This window comes from Eretmochelys imbricata, chromosome 10, assembly GCF_965152235.1.
Source record: "Eretmochelys imbricata isolate rEreImb1 chromosome 10, rEreImb1.hap1, whole genome shotgun sequence".
Taxonomy (NCBI): Eukaryota; Metazoa; Chordata; order Testudines; family Cheloniidae; genus Eretmochelys; species Eretmochelys imbricata.
Window position 1 is genome coordinate 13,671,579 of NC_135581.1, and position 27,827 is coordinate 13,699,405.

The following is a 27,827-nucleotide window of genomic DNA, read 5'->3' on the forward strand; positions in this document are numbered from 1 at the left end:
CCATCAGAGTTTGAGCTAACACCAAATATGACTATTCATACAATATTTTCTCTTGCTTAGGGAGAGCAGTGAAAATCTTTGGGTTTAAGACTTTGCTTAAAACATTTGATCTAAGAGTTATTTTCAAAAAAGTGGATATTTTAGTTCATTTTCCAAATTTCTAAAGTTAATGGAAAATCTAGCTTTGTTTCACTAGAAATGGCAAAAGCCTTGAATGCCAGGACATATTCTCCAAAATTCACTTGAGAAATTTTGGGTTGAGATGAGAGGTATTTTCTCAAACATTTAAAAACTGGAGCTCATTAGAAAATGTATTAAGATAAATCCACAGTGTCAAATTAATTCTTGGTGCAGCCCTACTGACTGCAGTGAAGTTACATCCAGGAGACTGAAAAATACAGTTTGTATTATTATGCTAATGATCTCATTACATATCTTAAACTGCATAATTAAACTAGAGATTAAACTCAAGAAAACATAATATACTCCAATAATCATACATCACACGTGGCCCTATCGTGCAAACACAAATAGGTATAGTCTCACGAATGACAAAGGAGCAGGTATTAGCCGGATGAGGTCTGTTGGTTCAAGAGGATCATACCTGGGTAAGATCACAAATCAATGCCTTCTGCAACTGATTAAAGTTTGATATCTAAATCTATACCAGTCATTTACTGTCAGGTCTGGGCAAAAGGTAAGGAGAGAAAAAAATGCCTGTTGTCAGCTTGATGCTTACAGGCCATAATTTCAGAGACCAGCCTGCCTTCAATGTTATTGATTAGGAGGTGTTATTGACACAAACTTGATTTACTAACCATAGCAATTCCAGAATATAGGAATTTAAGAATAATTGCTGGGAATCATTAGTACATCGGTTTCTGTTCATTAAATACAGCCAGGTCCTGCTGTCTTAAACATACTACATCAGCTCTTACCTTATTTACTATTTTATATTGCTCCAAAGTGAGATAGGTGCCTAGCAATACAGGTAAGTCAAGATTATTCCTGCCCCAAGGAGTTTATAAACAAATATCGAAGGACACAATGCAATGGGTGACAAAACATTAAGGAGGGATTGTGAGGGGAAGGCCAGAGTGACATTAAGATTACTTTCTTCTTTAACAAAGACTTCGGCACAGCACGGATTGATGATGGTTCTTAACGAAAGATCTGAATGAGAAGGCAGTGGGCTTAAAACAAAATGTGGGACCTTGAACATCAGTAGTTTACAGATAGAGTTTTCACAAACCAGAATAAAATAGCCTAACCCTTAACAAAAAGAAAAGGAGGACTAGTGGCACCTTAGAGATTAACCAATTTATTTGAGCATAAGCTTTCGTGAGCTAGTGAGCTGTAGCTCCCAAAAGCTTATGCTCAAATAAATTGGTTAGTCTCTAAGGTGCCACTAGTCCTCCTTTTCTTTTTGTGAATACAGACTAACACGGCTGCTACTCTGTAACCCTTAACAAGTACAGCCCCAAACAGTCCATTTCTTCCAAGCCACCTCCTCCCCAAATGCCCAAGGGAAGAAAAAGTGGACTTTGCAGCATGCCTGGAATGTAAACAAATCATGGGTCTGTTGGATCAAAGGTGCAATTGTCTAAGCCAATGATTAATCATAGAGAACACATCTATAGTGTTGCTAAGGCAATATCTCTTGCCCAACAAAGGATAAAATGTTAATAAAACCCTTATTTACTGTTATAGCATTAAACCATTAAGCGTGGTCTGGGGTTCCATGGAGAGTTATTGCTGGTTTATTCACATTGTAACAACTGCCATTAAAAATCTTTAACCTTTTGTTGAACACACAAAAAAAGACAGAAAACAATTAAAGCATTTGGAACTTAAAGAATTAATTAAGGTTTTCATTTGAACAATTTCCCTTATTCCCATTCTCTTTAGCAATATAGAACCTTTTATAGGGGGATACCTCTGCTTGATGGACTTTTTAGATGGTATTACCTTGTCCTTTTTGTGGAAAAGAGAAATAATTAACGTATCTGGTTTCCTTTAGGACAAAACCAAGCACACACACACACCAAGAGAGAAAGAAAGGATAGCAAAAGAGAACCTAGTCTCTGTCTCTAATGTTCATTCTTGCTTGTATCCTAGGTGCTGGAGATGGCAGGCAGAGCATACTATCTTATCAGCCACTCTGGGTATGTCTACACACTGCAATTAAACACCAGAGGCTGGCCCATGTCAGCTGACTTGGCTTGCAGGGCTTGGGGTGCGGGGCTGTAAAATTGCTCTGTAACATTTGGGCTTGGGCTGGAGCGTGGGCTCTGGGACCCTCCCCACCTTGAGGGGTCCCAGAGTTTGGGCTGAAGCCTGAGCCCAAACATCTACACTGCAGTTTTACAGACCCATCGCCCGAGTCAGCTGACACAGGCTGTTTAAAGGCATTGCTTTTAGCTTGCCTTTTTGGTCAGACTTACAGCAATGTTGCAAAGGATGGAGTTATCTTGTCTGGCTCAGCAAGGCTTTTGTTAAACAGAAGGGGAAAAAAGAGAAGAAAGGGGAAACAAGGTGGGGAGGAAAATGACACACTTAGAGGGGGGCAGCTGCAGGAACTTTGGGGCTTTCTTTTTAGATATGATTAGGATTTAGGTGAATCCAGTTTGTACCAATATTTGTCTCCAACTTTTCTTGCTTTTATAAACAATTTTATATAGCTGACTGAGTTGCCCTTTTGTTACCTTGCATAATTTAGAATATAGATAGTCACTGCACAACACACTCTGTTTTAAATTGAGGGGGCTCAAGTTTGAGCATGTCAGCTGATTGCTACTGTGGCAATATCACACAAGGAGAGAGGAGGTCTCTGTTAAGTAAAGCAATACATATTGGTTGTATTATTGTTGACTTCCTTATCGAGCTCCTGTTAAAGTCAATGGAAAGTCTCCCAGTGACGTAAAAGGGAGTTAGATTGGACTCATAACCCTCAACCACCTGCTGCAGTGGATAAGAGAGAACCAGACACTGGGGAAGAGCAAACTCAGAATAGCACTGGAGGCTGAGAAAAACGAAAAGCTGGAGTAGTTAAGACTAAAGAATTTGCCTTTCTTCAGTCTCCTTGCAGAGCATTACCATACTCCATGGACAGCTCAGCTGGACCGCATTTCTGAGACAGTAAAATGGCTCTTTTAAGGGAAGGTGGATATATTTAGGGATGATTCACTCATCTCTACCAGGAGATCTTAGTTATTTGGCTGGTTCGTCAGCAAATTGTGATTCTTTCCCCACACCACAACCCCAATGAACCTTTTAGTGCCTGTATAAAGTGGGGAAATAGAAAGCTCTAAAATGGTGCAATACATTATAGTATTTTAGCCTTCAGGAACCATTTAATTTGGTGTCTTTGGCCAATTATCATATTTAGACCTCTCACTTCGCAAAGAGACTATATTGAATTTTATTATTAGCAACTTTACTTTTCCATTTATAAGGTATACCCATCAACAAATTCCTTCAGCACATGTACACAGAAAGAAAATGAAATACATGGTAATATATTGGCCAAATGCCAATTAAAGGGCTGAAACATCCCACCCAGAAAGCAGCAGTAGACTCCGAACTCTCTCATACCCTGCTAGCCAAATCCTCTTCTCCAATAGACAGTACAGGGAGATGAGCTTCTTAATAATCATTAGTTTTAAATAAACAGATGCCTGAGCGGGGTTGATTATTATATCACGGGGCCAGTTTCGTGGGGTCCTGAGGACCCCCTGTCAGGTGATGAGTTGCCCTCAATTTCTGCTGACTTTGGTGGGAGAGGAGAGCACTCAGTGCCTCACAAGAGATGCTCAACATATTGTATGATCAGGCCCAGTGTTTTCAAGCATCACTGTAAGCAGCAGCTCTACACCTATGAAATTAGTCTGGTCACTTTACCAGTGTATGGAACAGCTTCTGAGAACACTGTTTTAGCAATACAGGATTTTCCCCAATCTTTACCTATTAAGTAATAGAATGCATAGGATTATCTGTATAGAATAGAATAGGATTATCTGTACTTGCTCCATCTGGTGATCCCCAGATAATTGCACACATATCTCCTGCCTAGAAAGAGAAGGAACCAAACCATATCAAGTTTACTATTAACACAGGGCTGAGATTTGCTGAAATAAAGTCAGTAGTAAACTGATGCACAGCTGTTAAAATATTAGCTTGATAATAAATGCTCATACACCCAGGGACCTAGCTACCCAAGTGTCAGACCATCTTTCTGTAGCCGTGACCTCTCATAATAGCTACATTCCTCTGTAGCAATAAGGTTTTCAGCCAGTAGTGGGGAGCCTCTTGAGCCCAGTAGACAGAACTTTCACAGGAACCAGATGAAAACAATGAAACTCACTCCCAGGATGACTGTTAACGTCCCTGCATTCAGAACTAAGTGTACAGCTCATTCTGTCAAGTTAGCTTTCCCGCAATAGTGCTCATACACACATGCTCCCAACCCCCTCCCCAACCACCCTCAAAAAATTGAGCAGATTTTCCTACCTGATGAAGTATTAGAGGAATATTATGATATCTTTTGAACTGTGAGAGGCACTGAGACACTACGGTGCTGGTCACCAGTATAAGAACTTGATAGATTGGGTAGACAGGGCAAACAGGCTGCCTCGAAAAACATGGTTTAGACTGGGAAATTTTTGTATTTTTAAACCCCTTAACCTAGATTTTTTTAAACACAGGAGTGATGTGTTTTAGTAACTTATTTTACTCATTAGGGAAACCTGAATCTCTGAAATTGTGCTCTTAAGAACCATGTGTCAGAAATAAATTAGAGCATCACTTAACTCCCTGTCTTAGTTTACATTTGTCCATATGACAATACCTTCCCAATTCTCAAAGTGGGGAATTGCTGGACTGGAATTTATTGGCAGACTCTGAGGGAAAGTTGCTCATTATCTGCCCTTACTTCGTCTAGATGTATCCTTTGCTTTTAGTTTCTGATTATCAGGTGATTTAAAGCCTTAATACAGAAAGGTACTTGAGCACATGCCTATCTTTAAGCATGAGTAGTCCCATTGACTTTCAAAAAACATTGACTTCAATGAGACAAGCACATAAGTAACTTGAAGCACATGAGTAAAGAATCTTGCTGAATTAAGGTAATGAAGTCCAAAAGAAGTGCTGGATCTGTCATTGTCCAGGAGCAGAATTTCATCAGATTGCGATAGAATTTTAAGGCTTGTTTAAATACCTTGCCAGCTCCTGCTTCCTGCAGTGGTCTCTGCTGTTTTGAAAGGGGTTTACAACCTCATGTGACCCAGCTCTCTTCAAGTGTAGTGCTTTCATTTTGGGTTTTTAATTATTTTTCAGCATCAGCACAATAGTATTTTCAACATCTTCCCTATTCAATGGCCCTAGTGATTTAATTTCTAGTGGAAAACTGGATTGGGGGTTGGCTAGCTCGATAAGGAGTAACACCACTGTTGTTTGGGGTAATTTATATGTGGAGAAAAGCTACAGCAATATTTTTTGTTAATTCTTCAACAGATAAGCTGCTCTTCACTCATTTCTCAAGTATACAAAATTCTACCTAAACTAAAGTGCCTCAAAATAAGCATTTTGAGGGCACAAACATCAGTTCAGAAATGTCCATGTGTCAAGGTTCCTCCCCCACTCTGAACTCTAGGGTACAGATGTGGGGACCTGCATGAAAACCTCCTAAGCTTATTTTTACCAGCTTAGGTTAAAACTTCCCCAAGGTACAAATTAATTTTATCCTTTGTCCTTGGAATATCCACTGCCACCACCAAACTCTAACTGGATTTACTGGGAAACGTAGTTTGGACACATCTTTCCCCCCAAAATCCTCCCAACCCTTGCACCCCACTTCCTGGGAAAGGTTTGGTAAAAATCCTCACCGATTTGCATAGGTGACCACAGACCCAAACCCTTGACTTAATTGAAAAAGCATTCAGTTTTCTTACAAGAAGACTTTTAATAGAAATAGAAGTAAATAGAAGTAAAGGAATCACCCCTGTAAAATCAGGATGGTTGATACCTTACAGGGTAATTAGATTCAAAACTTAGAGAATCCCTCTAGGCAAAACCTTAAGTTACAAAAAAGACACACAGACAGAAATAGTCATTCTATTCAGCACAATTCTTTTCTCAGCCATTTAAAGAAATCATAATCTAACACATACCTAGCTAGATTACTTACTAAAAGTTCTAAGACTCCATTCCTGGTCTATCCCCGGCAAAAGCAGCGTACGGAAGTCACAGACCCTTTGTTTCTCTCCCTCCTCCCAGCTTTTGAAAGTATCTTGTCTCCTCATTGGTCATTTTGGTCAGGTGCCAGTGAGGTTACCTTTAGCTTCTTAACCCTTTACAGGTGAGAGGATTTTTCCTCTGGCCAGGAGGAATTTTAAAGGGGTTTACCCTTCCCTTTATATTTATGACACCATGGCTCTGACGAGAGTCATTCATACTCAAATTAAAGTAATAAGAACATAAGAATGGCCATACTGGGTCAGACCAAAGGTCCATCTAGCCCAGAATCCTGTCTTCTGAGAATGGCCAATGCCAGGTACTTCAGAGGGAAGTCAGCTGTTGGCTCATAGTCTGCTTGAAATTGTTTAAATGCAAACATACCATTGTTAAAATTTATAGGGCAAGTTCACACCTCTCTTGGTGCTATTACTTCATTCGGTCTTGTTGCAGTCTCAGTATAATGGCAGTAGTCTGATTTACATTGAGACAGCTATTTTTGCATTCAGAACAGCTAAATTGTCTGGCTATGTAGACTCCCTCCTCAGGCCCTACGCTACCAGCACTCCCAGCTACCTTCGAGACACCACTGACTTCCTGAGGAAACTTCAATCCATCGGTGATCTTCCTGATAACACCATCCTGGCCACTATGGATGTAGAAGCCCTCTACACCAACATTCCACACAAAGATGGACTACAAGCCGTCAGGAACACTATCCCCGATAATGTCACGGCTAACCTGGTGGCTGAACTTTGTGACTTTGTCCTTACCCATAACTATTTCACATTTGGGGACAATGTATACCTTCAGATCAGCGGCACTGCTATGGGTACCCGCATGGCCCCACAATATGCCAACATCTTTATGGCTGATTTAGAACAACGCTTCCTCAGCTCTCATCCCCTAAAGCCCCTACTCTACTTGCGCTATATTGATGACATCTTCATCATCTGGACCCATGGAAAAGAAGCCCTTGAGGAATTCCACCATGATTTCAACAATTTCCATCCCACCATCAACCTCAGCCTGGTCCAGTCCACACAAGAGATCCACTTCCTGGACACTACAGTGCTAATAAACAATGGTCACATAAACACCACCCTATACCGGAAACCTACTGACCGCTATTCCTACCTACATGCCTCCAGCTTTCACCCTGACCACACCACACGATCCATCGTCTACAGCCAAGCTTTGCGATACAACCGCATTTGCTCCAACCCCTCAGACAGAGACAAACACCTACAAGATCTCTGTCAAGCTTTCTTACAACTACAATACCCACCTGCGGAAGTAAAGAAACAGATTGATAGGGCCAGAAGAGTTCCCAGAAGTTACCTACTACAGGACAGGCCTAACAAAGAAAATAACAGAACGCCACTAGCCGTCACCTTCAGCCCCCAACTAAAACCCCTCCAACGCATTATTAAGGATCTACAACCTATCCTAAAGGATGACCCAACACTCTCACAAATCTTGGGAGACAGGCCAGTCCTTGCCTACAGACAGCCCCGCAACCTGAAGCAAATACTCACCAACAACCACATACCACACAACAGAACCACTAACCCAGGAACTTATCCTTGCAACAAAGCCCGTTGCCAATTGTGCCCACATATCTATTCAGGGGACACCATCACAGGGCCTAATAACATCAGCCACACTATCAGAGGCTCGTTCACCTGCACATCCACCAATGTGATTTATGCCATCATGTGCCAGCAATGCCCCTCTGCCATGTACATTGGTCAAACTGGACAGTCTCTACGTAAAAGAATAAATGGACACAAATCAGATGTCAAGAATTATAACATTCATAAACCAGTCGGAGAACACTTCAATCTCTCTGGTCACGCAATCACAGACATGAAGGTCGCTATCTTAAAACAAAAAAACTTCAAATCCAGACTCCAGCGAGAAACTGCTGAATTGGAATTCATTTGCAAATTGGATACTATTAATTTAGGCTTAAATAGAGACTGGGAGTGGCTAAGTCATTATGCAAGGTAGCCTATTTCCTCTTGTTTTTTCCTACCCCCCCCCTCCCCCCAGATGTTCTGGTTTAACTTGGATTTAAACTTGGAGAGTGGTCAGTTTGGACGAGCTATTACCAGCAGGAGAGTGAGTCTGTGTGTGTATGGGGGTGGTTTTTGGAGGGGGGTGAGGGAGTGAGAGAACCTGGATTTGTGCAGGAAATGGCCTAACTTCATTATCATGCACATTGTGTAAAGAGTTGTCACTTTGGATGGGCTATCACCAGCAGGAGAGTGAATTTGTGTGGGGGGGTGGAGGGTGAGAAAACCTGGATTTGTGCTGGAAATGGCCTAACCTGACGATTACTTTAGATAAGCTATTACCAGCAGGACAGTGGGGTGGGAGGAGGTATTGTTTCATATTCTCTGTGTATATATAAAGTCTGCTGCAGTTTCCACGGTATACATCTGATGAAGTGAGCTGTAGCTCACGAAAGCTCATGCTCAAATAAATTGGTTAGTCTCTAAGGTGCCACAAGTACTCCTTTTCTTTTTTTTAAGTGAAAGCTGAAATTGAAGAGCATACAGAAAAATCTGTGGGAATTGCATAAGCATGAAGATTCAATGCAGGCCTAGTTTGCCCTAATTAGTGGATGAGATTTTTAATGTTTATAACTGACATTCTTGGAGACTGATGTCTTCTATTTATCTATAGCAAAGGCAGAAGTGGTGCAAGCACTCACAATGCCCCCCCCATTGTTTTAGAGAGACCACATCTAGGGTCTTGTATACATTAGGGAACTTCAAACCCATATTTTAGCTCCAGTATAAGCTCTGGCATAGACTGGGCAAAGGTATTTTTACAGCCATGGTTAGATGTTATAGTGGCAAAAATCCGTATGCTAGGTTTATGCTAGAGTTTATACCACTGGTAAAAGCATTACATGATTGCTTAAAAACTGATCAGGGATTCCTAGTGTAGATTTATCTTGGTACAAGAGCAGTTCAGTCTTTATTCTACTTCAGTGGTTGATCTGCCTGCTGCTTGTGATAATTAATTTCAAAAGAGTTCTTTGTTGGTCGAACTCTCCTCTTATTGAAGTCACTGGTGCTAGAGCTATGCTGATTTTTCTCGTCAAGGATCTGGTCCTGTTACTTTACATGGCTTAGCTGTTCTTTCACTAATTTGGTTTGCTGTTGCATGTGAAATGCCTTTGACTATATAATACCGACTTGTCATGTAAGGTCAAAGTTTAGGATGCAGACAGATGAAAGATTCCGGTCCTTTCTCCTGTGATGCATGTTAAATTCTCTTTCCCCATATCCTTTCTCTGTCAGTGTGGTGGGCAAGGCTTCCCAAGAGCCTTTTAAGTAAGGCTGCAGCTAGTTTAGTTATGGCCAAAAGGTCATTGTGTCTTTACTCAAGGGCACTAACCTAATTTCTAAATTACTTTATTTCATTTTCTTCTAGTTGTAGAAGATGCTTTGGGGAAAGTCTGGATCAGGCTATTAAAGCTGTGTCAAACAGCTTTGCCCATATTAACCACTCTAAATAAAGTGCATGGGAGATAGAAATAATAGCAAATAAAATGGAAATGTAAAATTGGTATAAATTGGATCTACCTTGAAACATGTGTAAGAGACTGGGCAAGACTGAGGGAGTTTGGTTTTAAAGTAAACAGACACTATCAAGTGCTTTTTAACAATATTTCTGTAACCATTCTGCCAGGTGATGTCAGCAGCAACAAGGGACAGTTTTAATATCTAGGGGTTCCTCTTAAAATTACAAAAAATACCCCCGTCTTGAATTCCCACCCAGAAATATAACTAACTGTGTCCACTCGGTGCCTCTAATAGGCACTTGCTCACTTTCAAGCACTGAGTCTGTGTAAGAACAAAAAAGAAAACTTTTTTTCTGGTTCATCAACATCAAATCTACTCTGGAGGAATATTGTTTAGCTATAAGAATAGCATTTAGAGCAGCACCAGAAGCTTATGGCAGTTGTGCTTTAAAAAAAAAAAAGTAAATCTGGATTTTTCAAAGGAAAAATCTTAAAGACACTTGGCACCAAATTATGTCGGTTTTGATCAGTGACATTTTAAAAGAAAGGTCTGTTGCAAAATCTTGTTGCAGCCTTTCTGGGTAAATATTAGTGATAAAAGGATATTGATGAAGAACAAATCTACTCTGCTTTCTGTGCCTGCTCTTACCTCTTATGTCTCAACCCTGGCCCCATTTAAGGTGCCTTAGCACCTTTACTAATTACTCTCTTTTTACTGATCCATCTCCCATCTTTATGTCTTCTTCCATATGGCCTACTATCCATGAGTCCTCAACCTAGCCTACTGTGGGCCAACACCCTCCTACTTTAAATCCCTTCATAGAATTCACTTAATCCAAAAAGCCATTTAACCCCAGCTCCCTTCCCTCTACACCATGAGATTATAGTGAATCAGAGAGAAACTAAACACAACCTGTGGAACTATTGAGATGTTCTTAAAGCAAATGGTGAAGTTATCACTTACTTTTCTTGCATCCCATCCCCCACATACCTAGTGTCTGTATGTGAATGCTATATAAATAATACATGATAGTAATTTATTATGTAATTTTGTTTCTAAAACATTCTGAAATGCCACAGGGTCTTGGCGATGGAGATTATCTACAGAACATGAAAAATAAATTTGTTTCTAAGCCTGATGAGTTTCCAGGAAGTAGTGTCACAGACTTCATGTGTCATTTGCTATCCATAATTTTATTTTTTTTCCTCTCCATTTATTAGTCTTCTCTTTTCAGCAGTATCATTTAATCAGTAAACACAAGCAAAGAAATTTAGGAACTGATTTTTCAGGATTCCAATTTGATTTGCATTGTTGTCAGATCAGAACCACGTCTTTTTGGTACCTCTGTCATTTACTAAAGCACTCTAAATACATCAGAAGTATGTTGGGGGAGAACAGTGAGATGTCAGGGAACATGGATAACTGAGGAGTGATACCACAAATAAGAGTTTTTGAGGCACCCTCATGATTTACCTCACAGAAATAATCGTTTTTATTTCCTGTGCTCTAAGGGCCAATTTCTGCCACCCTTACACTAAATAAATCCTTATTCCTCGGATAGTCTTGCTGAGTTCAATGGAGTTACTTGTGGATTAAAGTATTCCCCAGTATAAATGAGAATAACAGAATCTGGCTGTAAGTAAACAGCTGTGGATTTGGCATTGTACATCCTGTAATATTGGCAAAGTTGAAAACTTTCATGCAGAAGCATTGATGTTGCTGAAAAGCACAGCAAAATATTCTTACAGTTCAATCTGAAGTGATGTTTAGCTATTAGAAGCAAAGCAGATATAGGTGATTTTTTCTTCACATACTAGATATATATACAAATGCATGCTTGGCTTGGATTTTAAAAGCAGAACCTTTGGCTACAGTTCTCTCTGTTTGGTAACATGAGCTTTTAAACATTGAAAATACCTTCTGTGTTTTGTAACGTAACCTTGCTACTTTATAGTGAAGTATATATAAGAAACTAGGGCATTGCTGGTGACGGAATGAGATTCTGCAAGGCATTGAAGTGGAAGACAAGTTTTAATGCGATACAGGAGGTAAGAGAGATTCGAGCCAGTGAAGGGATTTGAAGATGAACGGGATGTAGGCAGAGTCAAAGAAGAAAGGAATGTTTTGGCAATAGTATTTTGCTTAGATCATTGTATTGGTACAGCTGCGCCTCTGCAATGCATCTGGTGAAGACGCTCTGCCGACGGGAGAGCTCTCTCTTGTCGGAATAATAAAACCATCTTCACAAGCGGCAGAAGCTATGTTGGTGGGAGATGCTCTCTTGCTGACATAGCAGTATGCACACAAACACTTGTGTCGGTGTAACTTATATCACTCAGGGGGGTGGTTTATTCACACTCCTGAGCAAGATAAATTCTGCCGACATAGGCTGTAGTGTAGACATAGCCTAAGAAATGGATAAGGACATTAGTGGTAGGGGGTGGTTATTAAAAGACAGATTTCAGAGATGCCATAGAAGAAGAAATGACAGCATTTAACAGCCTGGATGTAGGTGGGGCAATGCTGAGGATTGGGTCAAAAAGACCCGTTGAAGTTGCGAGCCCATATGATGGGGCAGATAGTGGAGTTGTCTGTGGTGATGATGACAGGATTGGATGGGAAGATAAGAAGTTCATTTTTCTCCCTGTTGAGATGTAGATGGAACGGGGACATCTGTGAGGAGTTGACAGAAAAGCAGTCAGAGATGTGAGGACTGCAGAGTCAGAGGAATGGGGTAGAGAACTCCAAAATTTCCATCCACTTCAATGGGCTTGGAATGAGTCCCATACTGAGGAGATCAATCCGGCACTGCCAGCAAAGTGGAATAGTTTGAGCTAATAAATCTTTTGCAGTTTTAATCTTTATAATTCCAGGTGGCAGTCTCTAGCAAGAACTGAATGGTCATGAAAACTGAATTACTTTCTCCTCCCTCGTGGTGATCACTCCAGGTCAGTTCTGGGGGCAAAAAATCAGGAAGATTGCTCAGTCATTAACAGTGTTGTACATTGTCTGTGGATAAACAGGACACAGACTTCAGGGCCATCAATTAGGAAACTTTCTTGAGGACTAAACTTGGAAAACGAGAAAATATTTCAGTGGGACAGCACTCTGTGTGGGTGGCAGTTTTAGAACAAAGTGAATAACGTGTGGGGAGCAAAGTGGAAATCACTTAATGAAACTTAATGGCCAGCTTTGCTTTTGAAAGTCTTTCTGGATGTCATTGTAAAGCTATACAGTGATTTGGACCTTGTCAAGTGTCATAGGTCTCTATGCTTTCACATTGAGTTTTCAGACAATGACTGAGCATAAAAAGCTGATACAGGAGGAGGAACTACTGAAAATGAATTTCTCCTTGAAAATGTACCAACTCAGAGAGAAGAGAGTCTACGGGTTAGGAAACATACTCTTGAACTGAAGTATGAAAGAAAGAGACTAACTCAAACACTTGTTCAGCATTGTGACCATGGCTCATGCTCATGCTCAGTGTCATACCCTATGAAAACACTAATCAGAGACTAAATGACCTATTACTTTGAGGTCAGCACACTAAATTCTTTTGTGTCATGCTCCAAAGTCACCCAGGACAAGTTCCTTAGCTACAGTCATACATACGTTAGATACACAGGCCACTGCAGACATTTACATTTTTATTTTTTTAAATTCTAGGCAAGGATGACATTTCTTGTTCCCTTTCCAATTTTTGTCCTAATCCTACGTGCACCAAAGCTGCTAACTGCAGTACTCCAAGTTCACAGTCAAACTCCCTTTGAATTTGCTGGCAATATTATGGACTGCCTTGAATTTTATGGTATTTGATCAGGACCCAAATGATTTTGGTGGCAGCAGGATCACACTCCTTGTAGATGAAATGGTTTATATTATTGTAAGGCAGTGATGTGGATTTGTAACTTCTGGGCGTGTTGATGTGGTTCCATTATAGTAGTGGCTTTACACATTTCAGGCCCAAGGCTCCTCTTACTACCCCAGTGTAAGTTCGGAGTAATTCCACTGAAGTCAGTGCAGTTACTAGTGTAAAAGTCAAGAAAATAAGGCGCTTGCTATTGGAGTTGATCCAGTACTACCACCTGTTATACAGTGGTCTGGTCTGTATGCCTATTTTCTCCATAGACTATCATTTTAAATTGGAAATATGATTTCCCTGCTGTTGTGAATTCTCTGTGCCATTCCAACAGAGAGTGAGAAAGCCCGTTGTCATGCCAACAAAAGAATGGTGAGGTGTTTACTTGAAAGTGAGTTCTGTACAAGCATTCATAGCAAGCTATGTCTGATGATCAGTGTTTGAACTAATCTTAAGAGAGTCTGTTCTTCCTTCAGAATATTTGCTCTGTTTATGTAGTTTTACCCCAGGATATAAGGAAGATGGCTATTTGAGAGCAATACCCTGGACACAGTGTATGCTTTTGTTTTCAAAAAGCACTCTTGAGTTCAGTAATGGAAAGCATACCTAGACTACAAATAACAGCACATGGAAAAGCCAACCAGTCAACTGTCTGCTGCTTATATAAAGAGAGTTTGTAGCGAAGAGACTTCTTTTTAAAATGAATCATATGGTAACTCACTTTTATAATTATTTAATATTTTTTGTTTTATACTGTATTTGGGTTTAAGAGATGTGTGGATTGTGATATTATTTTACCTCACTGAGCCTTTTACCTTTTATGAATCTGTACTGGACTAGGGGACATATTAGTTATTAATTCTTCACAAATGCCTATTATACAATATACAAAAAACAAGAGAAAGCATATATTCAGATATTGCAAATAAATCATTTTCTGTATTAATATATGCCATGTATGAAAAGACAGTGTTAAGTGCAAAGTAACGTTATATAATTATTTACCTGACTATCTGGTTTTAATAGTGTACCTTTTATTGTACTTTCAGAATTAAAGTGTTACTAGTAGAATATTGTCTTAGAAGGAGGATGGATTTATAGGTTTGCAATCAGGTGTCTGGAGAAACTGTATGTAGTTTTGGCCACCAATGAACAGAGTTTACTATACAACTGGAGAACTACATGAAGTTAAAAACACAGTGTGGGTTATTAATATTTGAAATTCTTCAAAAATATATCAGTTTGATGTTGGTAAACAGGTATTAATTAAAATTAGAGATGCACAGAACTTTTGTATGTTCTTTAAGAGTGTTTGCTTTGCTGTCGCTGCATACTTCTGCTCAATACGACGGTGCATCCAGACACTTACTGTGTGTGCCGTGGGGAGGAATCTGGTGTGAATGTTATGTATGATTCACCGTTCTGAGACTGTATGAAAATCCAGTCTAGCCATCCTCTAACTGCATGATTTATAGTTTGAGATAGAATTGCAGACATTTTCAGTACCTTGGAGCTCTATTTTGCAAGGTGGTGAATACTCCCATAAAATCAGTTCGTTCTGTGCATGTACAGCACCTAACACAATGGGTCTTGCAGTAGTGCCTTGGATTCCAAATAATAAAGGGAGCTCGTCACCCACAGGAGCACACTTGGCATGTTGTGGAATCAAGCGTTTCGTCAGCCCATAAGTTGTATTTCTCTGTTGGTCTCCAGAAAAATTCAGTAGTCTAGATCTTAAAAATTATCTTTGACCAAAACAAGGATGTGCTGGGAGCTGTCATTTTGAATGATGCAGCTTGAGACTCACTAATTTGTGCCTCAACTCAGGCACCAGCAATACAATCAGGTTTGATGTAAAAGGTACTTTTTGATAAGCAGCATAGCTGGATTTGTCAGACATTCATAAACATCGATGGCAAACCATGTATTAATCATCTGTTTTTCTTACAAGCTTTAAAGTTGTGGACATGTGCCAGTAAAAGAGGACACATTTTATGTAGCACACTCTTTTCTGGTGTCATACCTGATGAGCTAACCATAACTCATTTCCTGTGTCAACAAAACCAACTGGTTAAGATGTTAATTAACCACATGACTATCACTGGTACCCTCATCCTTCCTCCTCCACTCCCTCCATGTATTACACGCAAATTAGATAGGAATGTGGATAAGGCAGGGGCTGTTTTTTGGTATCACCATCTAGCACAATGAGGCACTAATCTTACTGGGGACTTTGAGTGCTACTGTGAAAGTAGTTTTGTTAAGTTAAATTCTGGGGAAGTTAAACAAATTCAGTGGATCATGATACAATTTGATAAACACCATTCACTGCCACACACATTTGTAACTCCCAGGACTTTTCCCCCATACTGTTTCTCTCCCCTGTTAGTCCCTCTTTCAGGGATTCCCCTTGGTTTTCTATATTGTTTTCCAGGAGTGGCAATTTGGAACACAGCCTTTCTTTTGGCCAGCTGGCACTAAACCAGCCATCAATTTTCATTGTCCTCCAGGGACTGACTCAGATCTCATTTATTCAGTTTTTACATGGATGTAACTCCATTGACTTCAGGGGAGTTGCGTACACTGTTATAAATCAGGAGTGAGATTAGAATTGGCCCCCAGCAGTGGAGATTCCAGAATATGCAACCTCTTGAAAAAGGTCAGCCAGCATTTTTGCTGTGTTCTGGTTGTGGGAAACCTGGAACAGAGCTTCTTGCAGGGGTACAGTGATGTGATTAATGTGTGGCTTTTGATTTAGACTCTTTTATTAAGAGAAACATAGTCATGACAAAGTCTGTTCTTTTACTCACTCCTCCATGAGTATCTTCCCATGGGAAATTCAAAGCTTCTAAAGATCAACTGAAAAAAAAAGATTTTGGAACGTAAGTGATAGTAGGTCTCAGTCTCTTCCCACAGCAATATTTAAACCATTGAAAGCAATGAAGATACCTTGGTGGATAATTGGTATGAGAGACAGGGTCAGGTCTAGTACTATGGCACTTTCTTATGCATTATGCAGTGTAATAGTGTCCTTAATGGATTAGGTGGCCTAGTGGATAGCAAACCCAGTGTCACCTCCTGGTAGGGTTGCCAACTTTCTAATCACACAAAACCAAACACCCTAGCCCTACCCTTTCCCTGAGGCCCCACCCCTTCCCAGAGGCCCCACCTCCCCACTCACTACATTCCCCCTCCCTTAGTGGCTCGCTCTCCCCCACCCTCACTTACTTTCACTGGGCTGGGGCAGAGGGTTGGGGTGTGGGAGGGGATGAGGGCTCTAACTGGCGGTGCAGGCTCCAGAGTGGGGCCAGAAATGAGGGGTTCAGGGTATGGGAGGAGGCTCTGGGCTGGGGCAGGAAGATGGGGTGTAGGAGGGGGTGAGGGCTCTGGCTGTGGGTGCATGCTATGGGCTGGGGCTGGGGATGTGGGGTTTGGGCTGCAAGAGGGGGCTCCAGGCTGGGAAGTGGGGCCGAGGGATTTGGAGTGAGGGTGGGGATTGGAGTGTGGGAGGGGGTGAGGGCTCTGGGCTGGAGGTGCAGGCTCTGGAGTGGGGCCAGGGATGAGGGGTTTGGAGTGCAGGAGGGTGCTCCAGGTTTTGGGGGGAGCTCAGGGCTGGGGAAGGAGGTTGGGGATCGGAGTTGGGGTATGGGCTTACCTCGGGCACCTCCTGGTCAGCAGTGTAGCGTGGGGACTAAGGCAGGCTGCCTGCCTGTTCTTGCACCACACTATGCGTGCCCTTGAAGCAGCCAGCAGGTCTGGGTCCTAGGGGGGGCCAGGACCCAGGAGGCTCCACGTGCTGCTCTCGCCCGCAGGCACGGCCCCCCCAGCTCCCATTGGCCGCAAACCGGCCAATGGGAGTTCAGACCCAGTGCTTGGGGTGGTGGCAGTGTGCGGAGCCCTCTGGCCCCCCGCTTGGGAGCCAGATCTGCTGGCTGCTTCTGGGGTGCAACGTGGAGCCAGCCAGGACAGGTAAGGACTATCCTGCCTTAGTGCCGCAGCACCGCCAACCGCACTTTTAACAGCCCGCTCAGTGGTGCTGACCAGAGCCGCCAGGATCCCTTTTCGACTGGGTGTTCTGATTGAAAACCGGACACCTGGTCACCCTATCTCCTGATGGATAGGTCTTGCAGTTTTGGTCCTCCTTTAATCAGAAGTGCAGCAGGGGGCAGGTGGTTTGGGTCCCTCTTGTAACATGGCAGAGATAGACTAGCCCAAGCCTAGGGTTATCAACCCTCCAGGATTGGCCTGGAGTCTCCGGGAATTGACATTGACCTCCCGGTAACTATTGAAAGCAATCTGGGAGATTTTAATAGGATATTTTAAGAAAATGATGTGATGTTATGTTGAGGAGAAAAAAATGTCCTGGAATAGCTTCAGTCAGAGTTGGCAACCTAGGCTGTTCACTCCACCGGGTTTCGACCCAGGGCCGTAGGAGAGTAAACAGTGTCTGGATCCTAAGGTGTCCTCTGAGTTACCCTCCCTGGGTCACTTTCTACTGCTGCTTTCCTCTCTCAGCTTACATTCATATGGCCTTATTCCCTCAGGGAGGCTTCTCCAGTGCCCTTGTCAGGAACTTCAGGGTAGGTCTGTCCTCCTCCCCAGCCTCCCTCCTTCTGAGCTGGGTTCCTTCCTTTTCAACCCTTTCTCCAGTTGGAGCATGCCCTGCAGGGCTAGAGAGGCGGGGCTACCAAGGCTCAGTAATGTCCTTTCACCCCTTCCAGCCCAGTGTTGGATTTGTGTACCCCATCACATGCAGATTATGTTGGCTGGTTTTCCTTCCTACGGTTCACTAGTTTTTAATTGTCCTTCATCAGAAAACACAAAAGTTCACAAATGTAAAAACATTGATTAAGATGTAGAAATGAATAAATTGCTCTGAGTTACCAAAAAGAAATATACCAAGTTTTATTTAGGGTGGCAGCTACATAGCTATGAAGGGAAAATGCATCTGTGTCTTCTTTTCACTTACAGGAAGAATGCAAACAAATATTGGCTCGGCAGAAATCTAATTCCCAGTCAGATTCTCATGATGATGAGATTTCTCCTCCTCCTCCAAACCCGGTGGTGAAAGCTCGACGCAGAAGGGGAGGTGTCAGTGCTGAGGTGTACACTGAGGAAGATGCAGTTTCTTATGTTAGAAAGGTAACGTATTAGCATCTATTTGATTCTGAAGTGTATGTTACAATCAAGTGATCTGTTTGCATTTTACTCTGTAAAACATCAGTTGCAATGGTTGGGTCATTTTATATTGCCACTTCTTCTGAAGAAATGCCAAGCACAAATTAAGAATAAATGAAGCAAGAACTAGAAGTTTACAGTCTGTGGAAGCCCTGGACTCTACTTCATGGGGCTCTTTCAACCAAATCAATTTATGTTTATAAAATTAAATGTGTTTAATCTTTGGCAGGTGGTCCCAAGAGCATGGACTTTTATTCATCTTCCCATTAACAGACATAGGCTTTAGCCCCATCATAATCTTAAATTCCCCTCCAGCCATTATTTCAGAGTGCCATGAGATGTGCATGGCAATTTACAGGCTCATATAAGACAACGAGATCAGTGCCCTGCAAAGCTTTCATGAAAAGGTGGATACATTTTACCACACTAATGCTCCTGTTTCGGTCAGTTTGCTGGGAAAATTCCCAATGGAAGCACCTCAGGGTATAAATCAGGGGTCTCAAATGCAAATGACCACGAGGGCCACATGAGGACTAGTACATTAGCCTGAGGGCCGCATCACTAACCACGGCCTCCCACTGCCGCAGCCCCGCCCTTATTCCACCCCTTCTGTGAGGCCCCGCCCCTGGCCCCCCTCTTCCCACCCCTTCCCTTTCCATTCCAACCACTTGAAGCTTTTCTGTTGCAAAATTGCCACCCTTAAGTCTGTTACTGAGTGGCCAGAGAGGTTGAAGTGTTCTCCTACCAGTTTTTGAATGTTATGATTCCTGATGTCAGATTTGTGTCCATTTATTCTTTTGCATAGAGACTGTCTGGTTTGGCCAATGTCATGGCAGAGGGGCATTGCTGGCACATGATGGCATATATCACCTTGGTAGATGTGCAGGTGAACGAGTCCCTGCTGGCGTGGCTAATGTGATTAGGTCCTATATGGTGTCACTTGAATAAATATGAGGACAGAGTTGGCATCGGGCTTTGTTGCAAGGATAGGTTCCTGGGTTAGTGGTTCTGTTGTGTCGTGTGTGGTTGCTGGTGAGTATTTGCTTCAGTTTGGGGGGCTGTCTGTAAGCGAGAAGTGGTCTGTCTCCCAAGATCTGTGAGAGTGAGGGATCATTTTTCAGGATAGGTTGTAAATCTTTGATGATGCGCTGGAGAGGTTTTAGTTGGGGGCTGAAGGTGACAGCGAGTGGCATTCTGTTATTTTCTTTGTTGGGGCTGTCCTGTAGTAGGTGACTTCTGGGTACTCTTCCGGTTCTGTCAATCTGTTCTTTCACTTCAGCAGGTGAGTATTGTAGTTCTAAGAATGCTTGATAGATATCTTGTAGGTGTTTGTCTCTGTCTGAAGGATTGGAGCAAATGCGGTTGTATCTTAGAGCTTGGCTGTAGACAATGGATCGCGTGGTATGTCCTGGATGGAAGCTGGAGGCATGTAGGTAAGTATAGCGGTCAGTAGGTTTCCGGTATAGGGTGGTGTTTATGTGACCATCGCTTATTAGCACAGTAGTATCCAGGAAATGGACCGCTTGTGTGGATTGGTCTAGGCTGAGGTTGATGGTGGGATGGAAATTGTTGAAATCATGGTAAAAAGAAAAGGAGTACTTGTGGCACCTTAGAGACTAACTAGGTGCCACAAGTACTCCTTTTCTTTTTGCGAATACAGACTAACATGGCTGTTACTCTGAAACATGAAATCATGGTGGAATTCCTCAAGGGCTTCTTTTCCATGGGTCCAGATGGTGAAGATGTCATCAATGTAACGCAAAATAAATACAAGGTGGGACAGATTGTTAAGCATAAGGAGTTCGCACATGTTATAGGAGACCACTTAAAATGAAGTGGGCACTTAAACACGTTTGCAAAGGAGGTGTGGTAGGCAGAAGAGTGCGTTACAAATTGTTGGAATGGGCCATAAAACTTGTGTCTCTGTTAAATCCATGTTTTTTAGTCCCCAGGCTCATCTTTTGAAGGTGTTGTGCAGATTATTTCTGAGCATGTAGGTCAACTCTTACATCATTGGCATGGATTTATTTTTATCTTCATTAGATGAGGTCTTTCATTATCTAATTAGACTTCCCACATTCATCTTCAGGTTTTTCTAATTTTACATTAGAGATTCATAAAGTATGAAACTTGGCTTTGCAGAAGCTTTGCATATCTTAGATGAATCAATAAGTGACACCAGAAATACTGGACATTATGGGCCAGATTTTCAAGTGTTCAGTCCCCAGAGTTGGGTGCAGGTGTACAAAACAGCTCTGCACCAGCATCTGACATTTATTGCCAAATTTTCAGAATAGCTGAGCACCCAGTGTGCTGAGCTCTGTAGAAGATCTAGCCCTAGCTGTGGTTTCTGAGCTCTCTAAAAATGTTGTCCTATAATACATAGTATGGTAATATTTTTAATTAGAAATATTAACTTGTTAAAAATTAGCATGAATATTTGCTATCCTGCAGTGGATCCACATAGGCTGCATGGCTCCCTTTCCAGGATTGGCCCATGAATGCCAATTTACACATGTGCAACTGTTTCATTAACTTCATTGCTTTTGGGTGTCAACATTATTGTAGGCATCTGGTGTCAGTGGGTGGAAGGATTTTCTTTCTTCACCAACAAATACTGGCTAACAGTTACCCCCAGCAATGGGGGGGTTGGGGGGGGAGCGTAACAGCTGTTGCTCCAATGCCTGAAGTAGCTCTTCCACCAAAAAGAGTTTATTTATAGGAATACATTTTGACAACCATTATTTTTGGGCGGAGTATTTTTTTCTGTTCATGAGTGTGCATGCCTTTGTCATCCTCTTGTGGCATGAGCTCGCTGACCGCTATTGCATCTTCCCTCACAAGAAACAGACACCTGGGAGAGCTTTCAGCCTAAAGCCAATTCGAGAAGAGTATTCTCCCAGCATTTAAGTCACATAATGCTGGCAACTACCCAGTACATTTTTAGAAACTCTATAGTTAAACTGTTAATGCATGGCACTGTTTAAAAAAGCATTTTCATGACACTTTAAAAGGCACTTTCAACTACTTAGTATCTTCTCTCCACAGTTCTTAATCTCTCCTTTAGAAACTTTAAAACCCACCGCAAAATGTCTCTCTGCTCATTACGGGCCCAATCCAGCTCTTCTGAAGATCGGTGGAAGTGTTCCTCCATATTCCTTTGGATTGTTTTCTTATGTTCCTAACTGAACCTGAAATGAACACAACTTTGTTTGCTTCCTTCGGTCAACGATGATGTCGGTACAGGCTGGCAATGGAGCTTGACAGGCAGTTGCTGCAAAGCTCGAAGACAGTACAGATTATTTTTTGTGTTCTGCATAGAGATGATATGCTTTTAATTTCTTAGAAGCAGATTGTGTTTAAATAATATTCTAGGGGGCTATTTTCCTACCAGGTTATTTGTAATGCTAAGAAATAAAGAACTCGGAGGTTGTGTTGGAATACTTTCTTTGGTGTCATCAGCACATGAATCTACTCAGGATGTTGCAGAAGTATGCGTGATAGAGCCACCTACAATGCAGATATGAAAGGAGAAAATGACATGTGGAACATCCAGGATGTTTCGACCCTCTCTAAAATCATGCAGCAAGAGACCAGGACTGGAACTCACACCAGTGTTTCTCTGGCAGGGTAGGACACTAACAATAAGCTCTGAGCTTTTCTCATACTGAGCTAAGTTTTGTCTAACTCTTATTTTGATATTAGGAATTCCGAATCTCTACTCAAGTGAAGGTGAAATGTTGCCTTCTGATAAGTATATGCGCTTCCATTGACTTCCCTACACCTTTGAGTAGAGGAAATCAATGGGAGGTGTGCTGGTGAAGATAGAATTCAGCCTTTGAGCCTTTACCAAGGTGACTGTCACGTTCTTCTGTACCAGATATGGACTGGCTACAGAGCTTGCTCATACAGACCAGATGTGTTCATCATAAGATCCTTTAATTCTCTGCCAGCTATGGCAGAAGTTTGTTTAAATAAGGTATTTTACACATAGTGCCACCTAGTGGCTAAACCATATACTATAGTTTAGCATTCCATTATAGACAATGGCCCTTTTCCTTAAAATAATTCTGGGGTTGTTCTTTGTTCGACACTGCAAGAGGGTTGTCATGCACCAGTCCCCTCACTGGAAATAACCTTCTTCTGTCTGGGTTGGCAATATGGCCCTCTGGCCTAATCAAGATCCCTTCCCTGCCAGATTAATAAGGGAAGGGACGAACAGCCGAAAACAACCCTTTCTCACATTGGGAAAATGGCTTACTTCTGCCTAAATTAAAGGGGGGTTAGGAAAAAACCAACAATAAAAACCCCAAGCCCACGGCCTGCTCTCACTCTCGTCTCTTGGGATTTTTCCCTGCGCAGTTTGAAAGGAAAAACAAAAAGAAGAAGTTCATTCTTTTTAGGCTGCCTCTCACTCACAGCCTCTGTGGGGTCAAATAGATTCTAAACTAGGCAAAATAAAGCTCATCCCTTTTGAGGGGAGGAAAGTCCTTACGGAAGCATATCTCCCCTCCTCACTTATTTCTTCCCCTGTACTCCCTTAAAGGCCCTTTTACATGGAATGAGAGGAAGACTTCCCTGTCCTCTCACCTGTCTCCCCCTCCTGAGTGTCTGTGGCTCTTCCTATGACAAAGTGTTAACCTTTTCCCTGCTAGATCAGGATAATGTCTGTCTACTCTGTCACAGACAGATCCTAAAATACTGTAAGATGCTTTACTTTTCAGAATGTAGACTTCATTGGTGATATGAAAGCCCGCTCTTTGTTCTGTGGGATTTCTGCAGAAACGTAGATCGCTTTTCCTTTGTGATTATGCTTCAGAACTCAAAATATTTTCCTTTCACTTAATTAACTTAGTTTCTTTAACTATTTTTTGTGTGGGAGATTGGAGACGCTTCTGACATAGGAAAGTGTCCAGTAACTCAAATAATGCAGGAGTTCTGTGTGTTTCATAAGATTGTGTCAATTGCCAGAATATTTTTTCATCATTATTCATCCTGGAGCATCTTTAAGACAAGGGGAGCAGTGAAGCATTGCCATACATTCCTGTCTCTGACTTGTTTTTCCATTACTCCCAGCCTGGTCCTGTCCCTGCATATGATGTCCCACATCTAGTCAGTGGTCAGCCTGTAGGTCGGACTGGCCTTGGTTGCATTTGCATTATTTTCTCTGGCATCCTATCATCTGTTTGATACAGTGTCCCCATCATTGTAATCTTTTTAATTGTAGCCAATCCTGAAGCCTAGTTTCACATCCTACTCTTCCGATAACTTCTTCATTTGTCTTAAAATCATTCTATGTTGCACCTGCTATCTTCTGAATATCTCTACTGCCTCCAGCCTTCTGATGTCTGCTTCCTTTAATGCATCTGCTTCCACACCATACAATAATGCTGTTAATACACTGGCTTGATATTATGGACTGATAAATAACAATTTTTCACAATAAAAAAGAAATAGGGCACATGTTTGTATTTTTTAAGGCAGAGAAACATCACTCATAACATAAGCTGTTTTATGTTTAGAGGTAGATTGCTTCTGAAGTTGCTTTGGGGAGAGGAAGTGTGTGGAAAGTGTTTTCCTCAGTCTATTAAAAAAATACATGAAATATGAAAGAAGTCTGCATAGCTGTTGTCAGTTCCTGCTGAATTTTTGCCTTGTACTGTATAAGGATATTTTATGAGGTGAGGAGGGGCAAGAGGAGGAGGGGCTCCCATACATACCTGTTCTGATTGTTATATTAGTGACAATAATTCTTGTGCCCAGGCTGTCAAAATTGCAATGTATTGCTTTCTTGGTGGTTTTATATTAAATTCTAAATCTGACTCAGCGATTTGAAACAAGCTGCATCCATGATATTGAGTAATGCAGTTTTTTAGACATCAAGATACATAGTGAAACAAAGCCAGAACTTTAACTTTGTGTGTTTTCTTTTTCCCCACAGGTTATTCCAAAGGACTATAAAACAATGACTGCTCTGGCAAAAGCGATCTCCAAGAATGTGCTCTTTGCTCACCTTGATGACAATGAGAGAAGGTATGAGGAGGTGTTCTTATTATCTCAGCTTTTTCAATTAGTGGAATACATTACTTGAACTAAAGACAAATCCTCCACAAAACTTGACGCATACGATATTGCAGCCCAGAAAGCTTTATGGGACTTCAAACCTCTCCCATAGGGTATTGGTGGATTTAGACTGTGGCCAGAGTCTTCCTAGCCCTTATGCAGGGACACATTGGGGGTGAGTAAAGACGGGATGGCCAGTGGAGCTTCTCTCCCTTGCATGAGCCATGTGAGATCCATTCGGAATAGCAGTTCCTGAACTGAGGGGTATGCAGGGATTGTTTTGTTCCTACCTCCTGGGAGAACATGGCAGCCTGGAGGGGGCCGGGAGCATAGGAAGGAGTGAAGCCATGGGCAGGTGCTGGCCAGGTCTACAGGGCAGAGTGTGTGTGTGTGTGTATAATGCTGAATCACAGAGCAGCTGCAGAGCTTCTCCTCGAAGGGTCCTCCAGGCTCCAAGCCCCTTATATGGTCTTGCCAAAAAGTGGAGAACTGGATCTTCTTTTCCATGTTCTACCTTTTCCTCACCTTCCCAGGCAGGGAAGCCCTACAGATTGTGTGGGTGGAGGGTGCACAGCTCTCTCAAATTCAGTGAGCACTCCCTTCCCCTTTTAGGGCAGACCTGCTTCTGCTTCCAAGGATTCCTAGGATTTTCCCCTTAGTGAGATTTCTTACTCTGTTTTCTTTCTAATTCATATTGTTTATCAGTAAGGCTAAGGTTTTGGCATGGTTATTTTTAGTAAAAGTCATGGTCAGGTCACGGGCAATAAACAAAAATTCACGGAAGCCATGACCTATCTGTGACTTTTGCTGCTGCGGCTCCATGGTTTCCCAGCAACATGGTGGCTGGGAGCTGCGGGGTTCCCCCTCCACGCACAGTGGCTGGGAGCTGCAGGGATATTTCCCAAAGAGAAAATGGGACACCCCCAACTGCTCGCCTGAGGCGTCCCCCTTACCCCCCACTACCACGCATGGCAGTCACCCATCGCTGGAACCCTACGGAGGGCCCCCTCAGGAGTCTGTCACCTTTTGCTGGAACTTTGCAGGGGACCCTGTGTTGCTGCTGTCACCTGTCGCTGGAACCCTGCCAGGGCCCTGCTGGCTACCAGCTTCAGGGTCCCGCAGCCTTGGGGCTGAAGCAGAGAATGTCACTGAGGTCTCTAGAAGTCATGGATTCTGTGACTTCCATGACGTCCGTGACATAAACGTAGCCTTATTTATCTAAGCCTTGAGTTTTAGCATGAGTAGCAACACCAACACAGTCCTTCAATGAGGCTACTCACATGCTTAGAGTTAAGCACACGTTTATTTACAGATTCCTACTTATACTAGACATCAACTAAACATCATCAGAGGCAGTTAAACAGTCTAATTACCATAAGATGCCATTAGAGTGCCACCCTCCAGAGTAATTAGGAGGGCATTAACTTTCTATATAATACCTTCTAACTTTCCCAGATATTTAAGTCCCAATACATATCTGCTGTATAAGACTATTAACATATGCAAGCAGTGGAAGAGTATTTTCACCACCCTCAGGTACAAATTGAATGGACAAGTATTTATGGCTAAATGAATATTTTAAGAATATTTCAGCAGAGAAAAAATGAAGGAAAGAGAGTTTTGCTGTCCCAGGTTTAAATGGCAGGCGTGGCTCAAGGTGATGGCCCAACCCCTGTATACTATTGCCCACATCTCACCTAATTCTGTGAGCTAGTGTCCCTCGTCCTATTATGGGTACGTGGACATAGGGAAGGGAAAGTGTGCAGGGAGCATTTCACCTCCTTGTGCACACCACATAAGGGTTAGAGACATTCTGTCACTGCAATCTGGGGAGTGCAGGGATTGTTTTCTCCCGGGGGAGCAAATGACCCCTAAAGGAGCAGAAAAGAGGGAGGGCCATTCCCCCTTTGCGTCAGCCCACCAAGCTGCAGAGAGGCATGGTGCATCCCCTTTGCTGCCAGATGTTTCAGGAGAGATTCATCCTCCTGGTGTTCCCCTGCAGCATTCAGTTCTGCACCATCCCCCTGCGTGGGGCTGGAGCTCCATGCCACAATCACGGCCCGTAGCGAGTTTGACAAGCTCTCATCCACATCAAAAGAGATGGAAATCTCAGAAGGACGTATACGTTATGCTTTTTTCAGACAAGGCTGCTGTCTGCAATTGGTTGGTCTCTGAATTTTAATGAATTTCCTCTTGACATCATACTTCGTTGCTCTAGTCCAGTCTCATGTTGTCAAGTGCTGAGAAGTCAGCAAACCGGGATACACTGCCGTCATTGCTGCCACTCTGCATCTTACTGATGCAAGCATGTAGCTAAGCAAAAGCAATCGCGTATGACTTGTATTTTGTCCTCTTCAGAAATATCTAAGTTTCTGAATGTCTGGCGATCCTGGGGATAGTATTTCATTTCCTACGCTGCAGTGGTTTTTTTCTGCAATCAGCTTCTCATCCTGCAGTGTCTGTGATCATTGGATCATTATTTCATTGTCATCCCTCTTCCAAAAGTGGGTGCTAGATAACCGTTGTCACCCACAAAACAAACAAACAAACAAACACAGTGTAGAGCTGTTGGTCTCTTGCACTTTTCCTTCTTGTCAGAATCAACTCTGCAAGAGAACTTTATTTTTATCTGCTCCATGGCTGAATGGTCAAGGAGTCTTGTGGATTATTTATTGGTCAGAAGCTGTGGAGGTCCTTACGTAGGATGTAAGACCCCAATTCAGCATGGTAGTGCAATGTAAATTTTCCCATTTCCCATGTATACTTTGACTTCTATGGGACTACTCACATGCTTAAAATTAGGCATTACTTTGCTGAACTGGGGCCTAAGATAGCATAATTCATGTCATTATTGTGAAGAATCTATAATAGTATCCTTTCCCAAATATGGTGCTACAAGTAACAGGGATTTACCTCCGCCTCCATACACGAAGTAATGTAATGATACACAGAAAAGA

At 42.2% G+C, this 27,827-nt stretch overlaps 1 protein-coding gene across 3 annotated transcripts in view; it reads left to right on the forward strand.

Annotated features, from left to right (window-relative positions):
* PRKAR1B (protein kinase cAMP-dependent type I regulatory subunit beta) overlaps nucleotides 1–27,827 on the forward strand; it is a 120,525-nt gene that overhangs the window by 6,072 nt on the left and 86,626 nt on the right. For 2 of the 3 annotated variants that reach the window (XM_077828855.1, XM_077828854.1), the window contains 2 exons: nucleotides 18,601–18,771; nucleotides 24,749–24,840. In XM_077828855.1, coding sequence (XP_077684981.1) covers nucleotides 18,601–18,771; nucleotides 24,749–24,840 — 263 coding nt within the window. Of the gene's footprint in view, nucleotides 1–13,694; nucleotides 14,342–18,600; nucleotides 18,772–24,748; nucleotides 24,841–27,827 lie in introns of those variants that run through there. The other variant, XM_077828856.1, reaches the window with a different exon arrangement.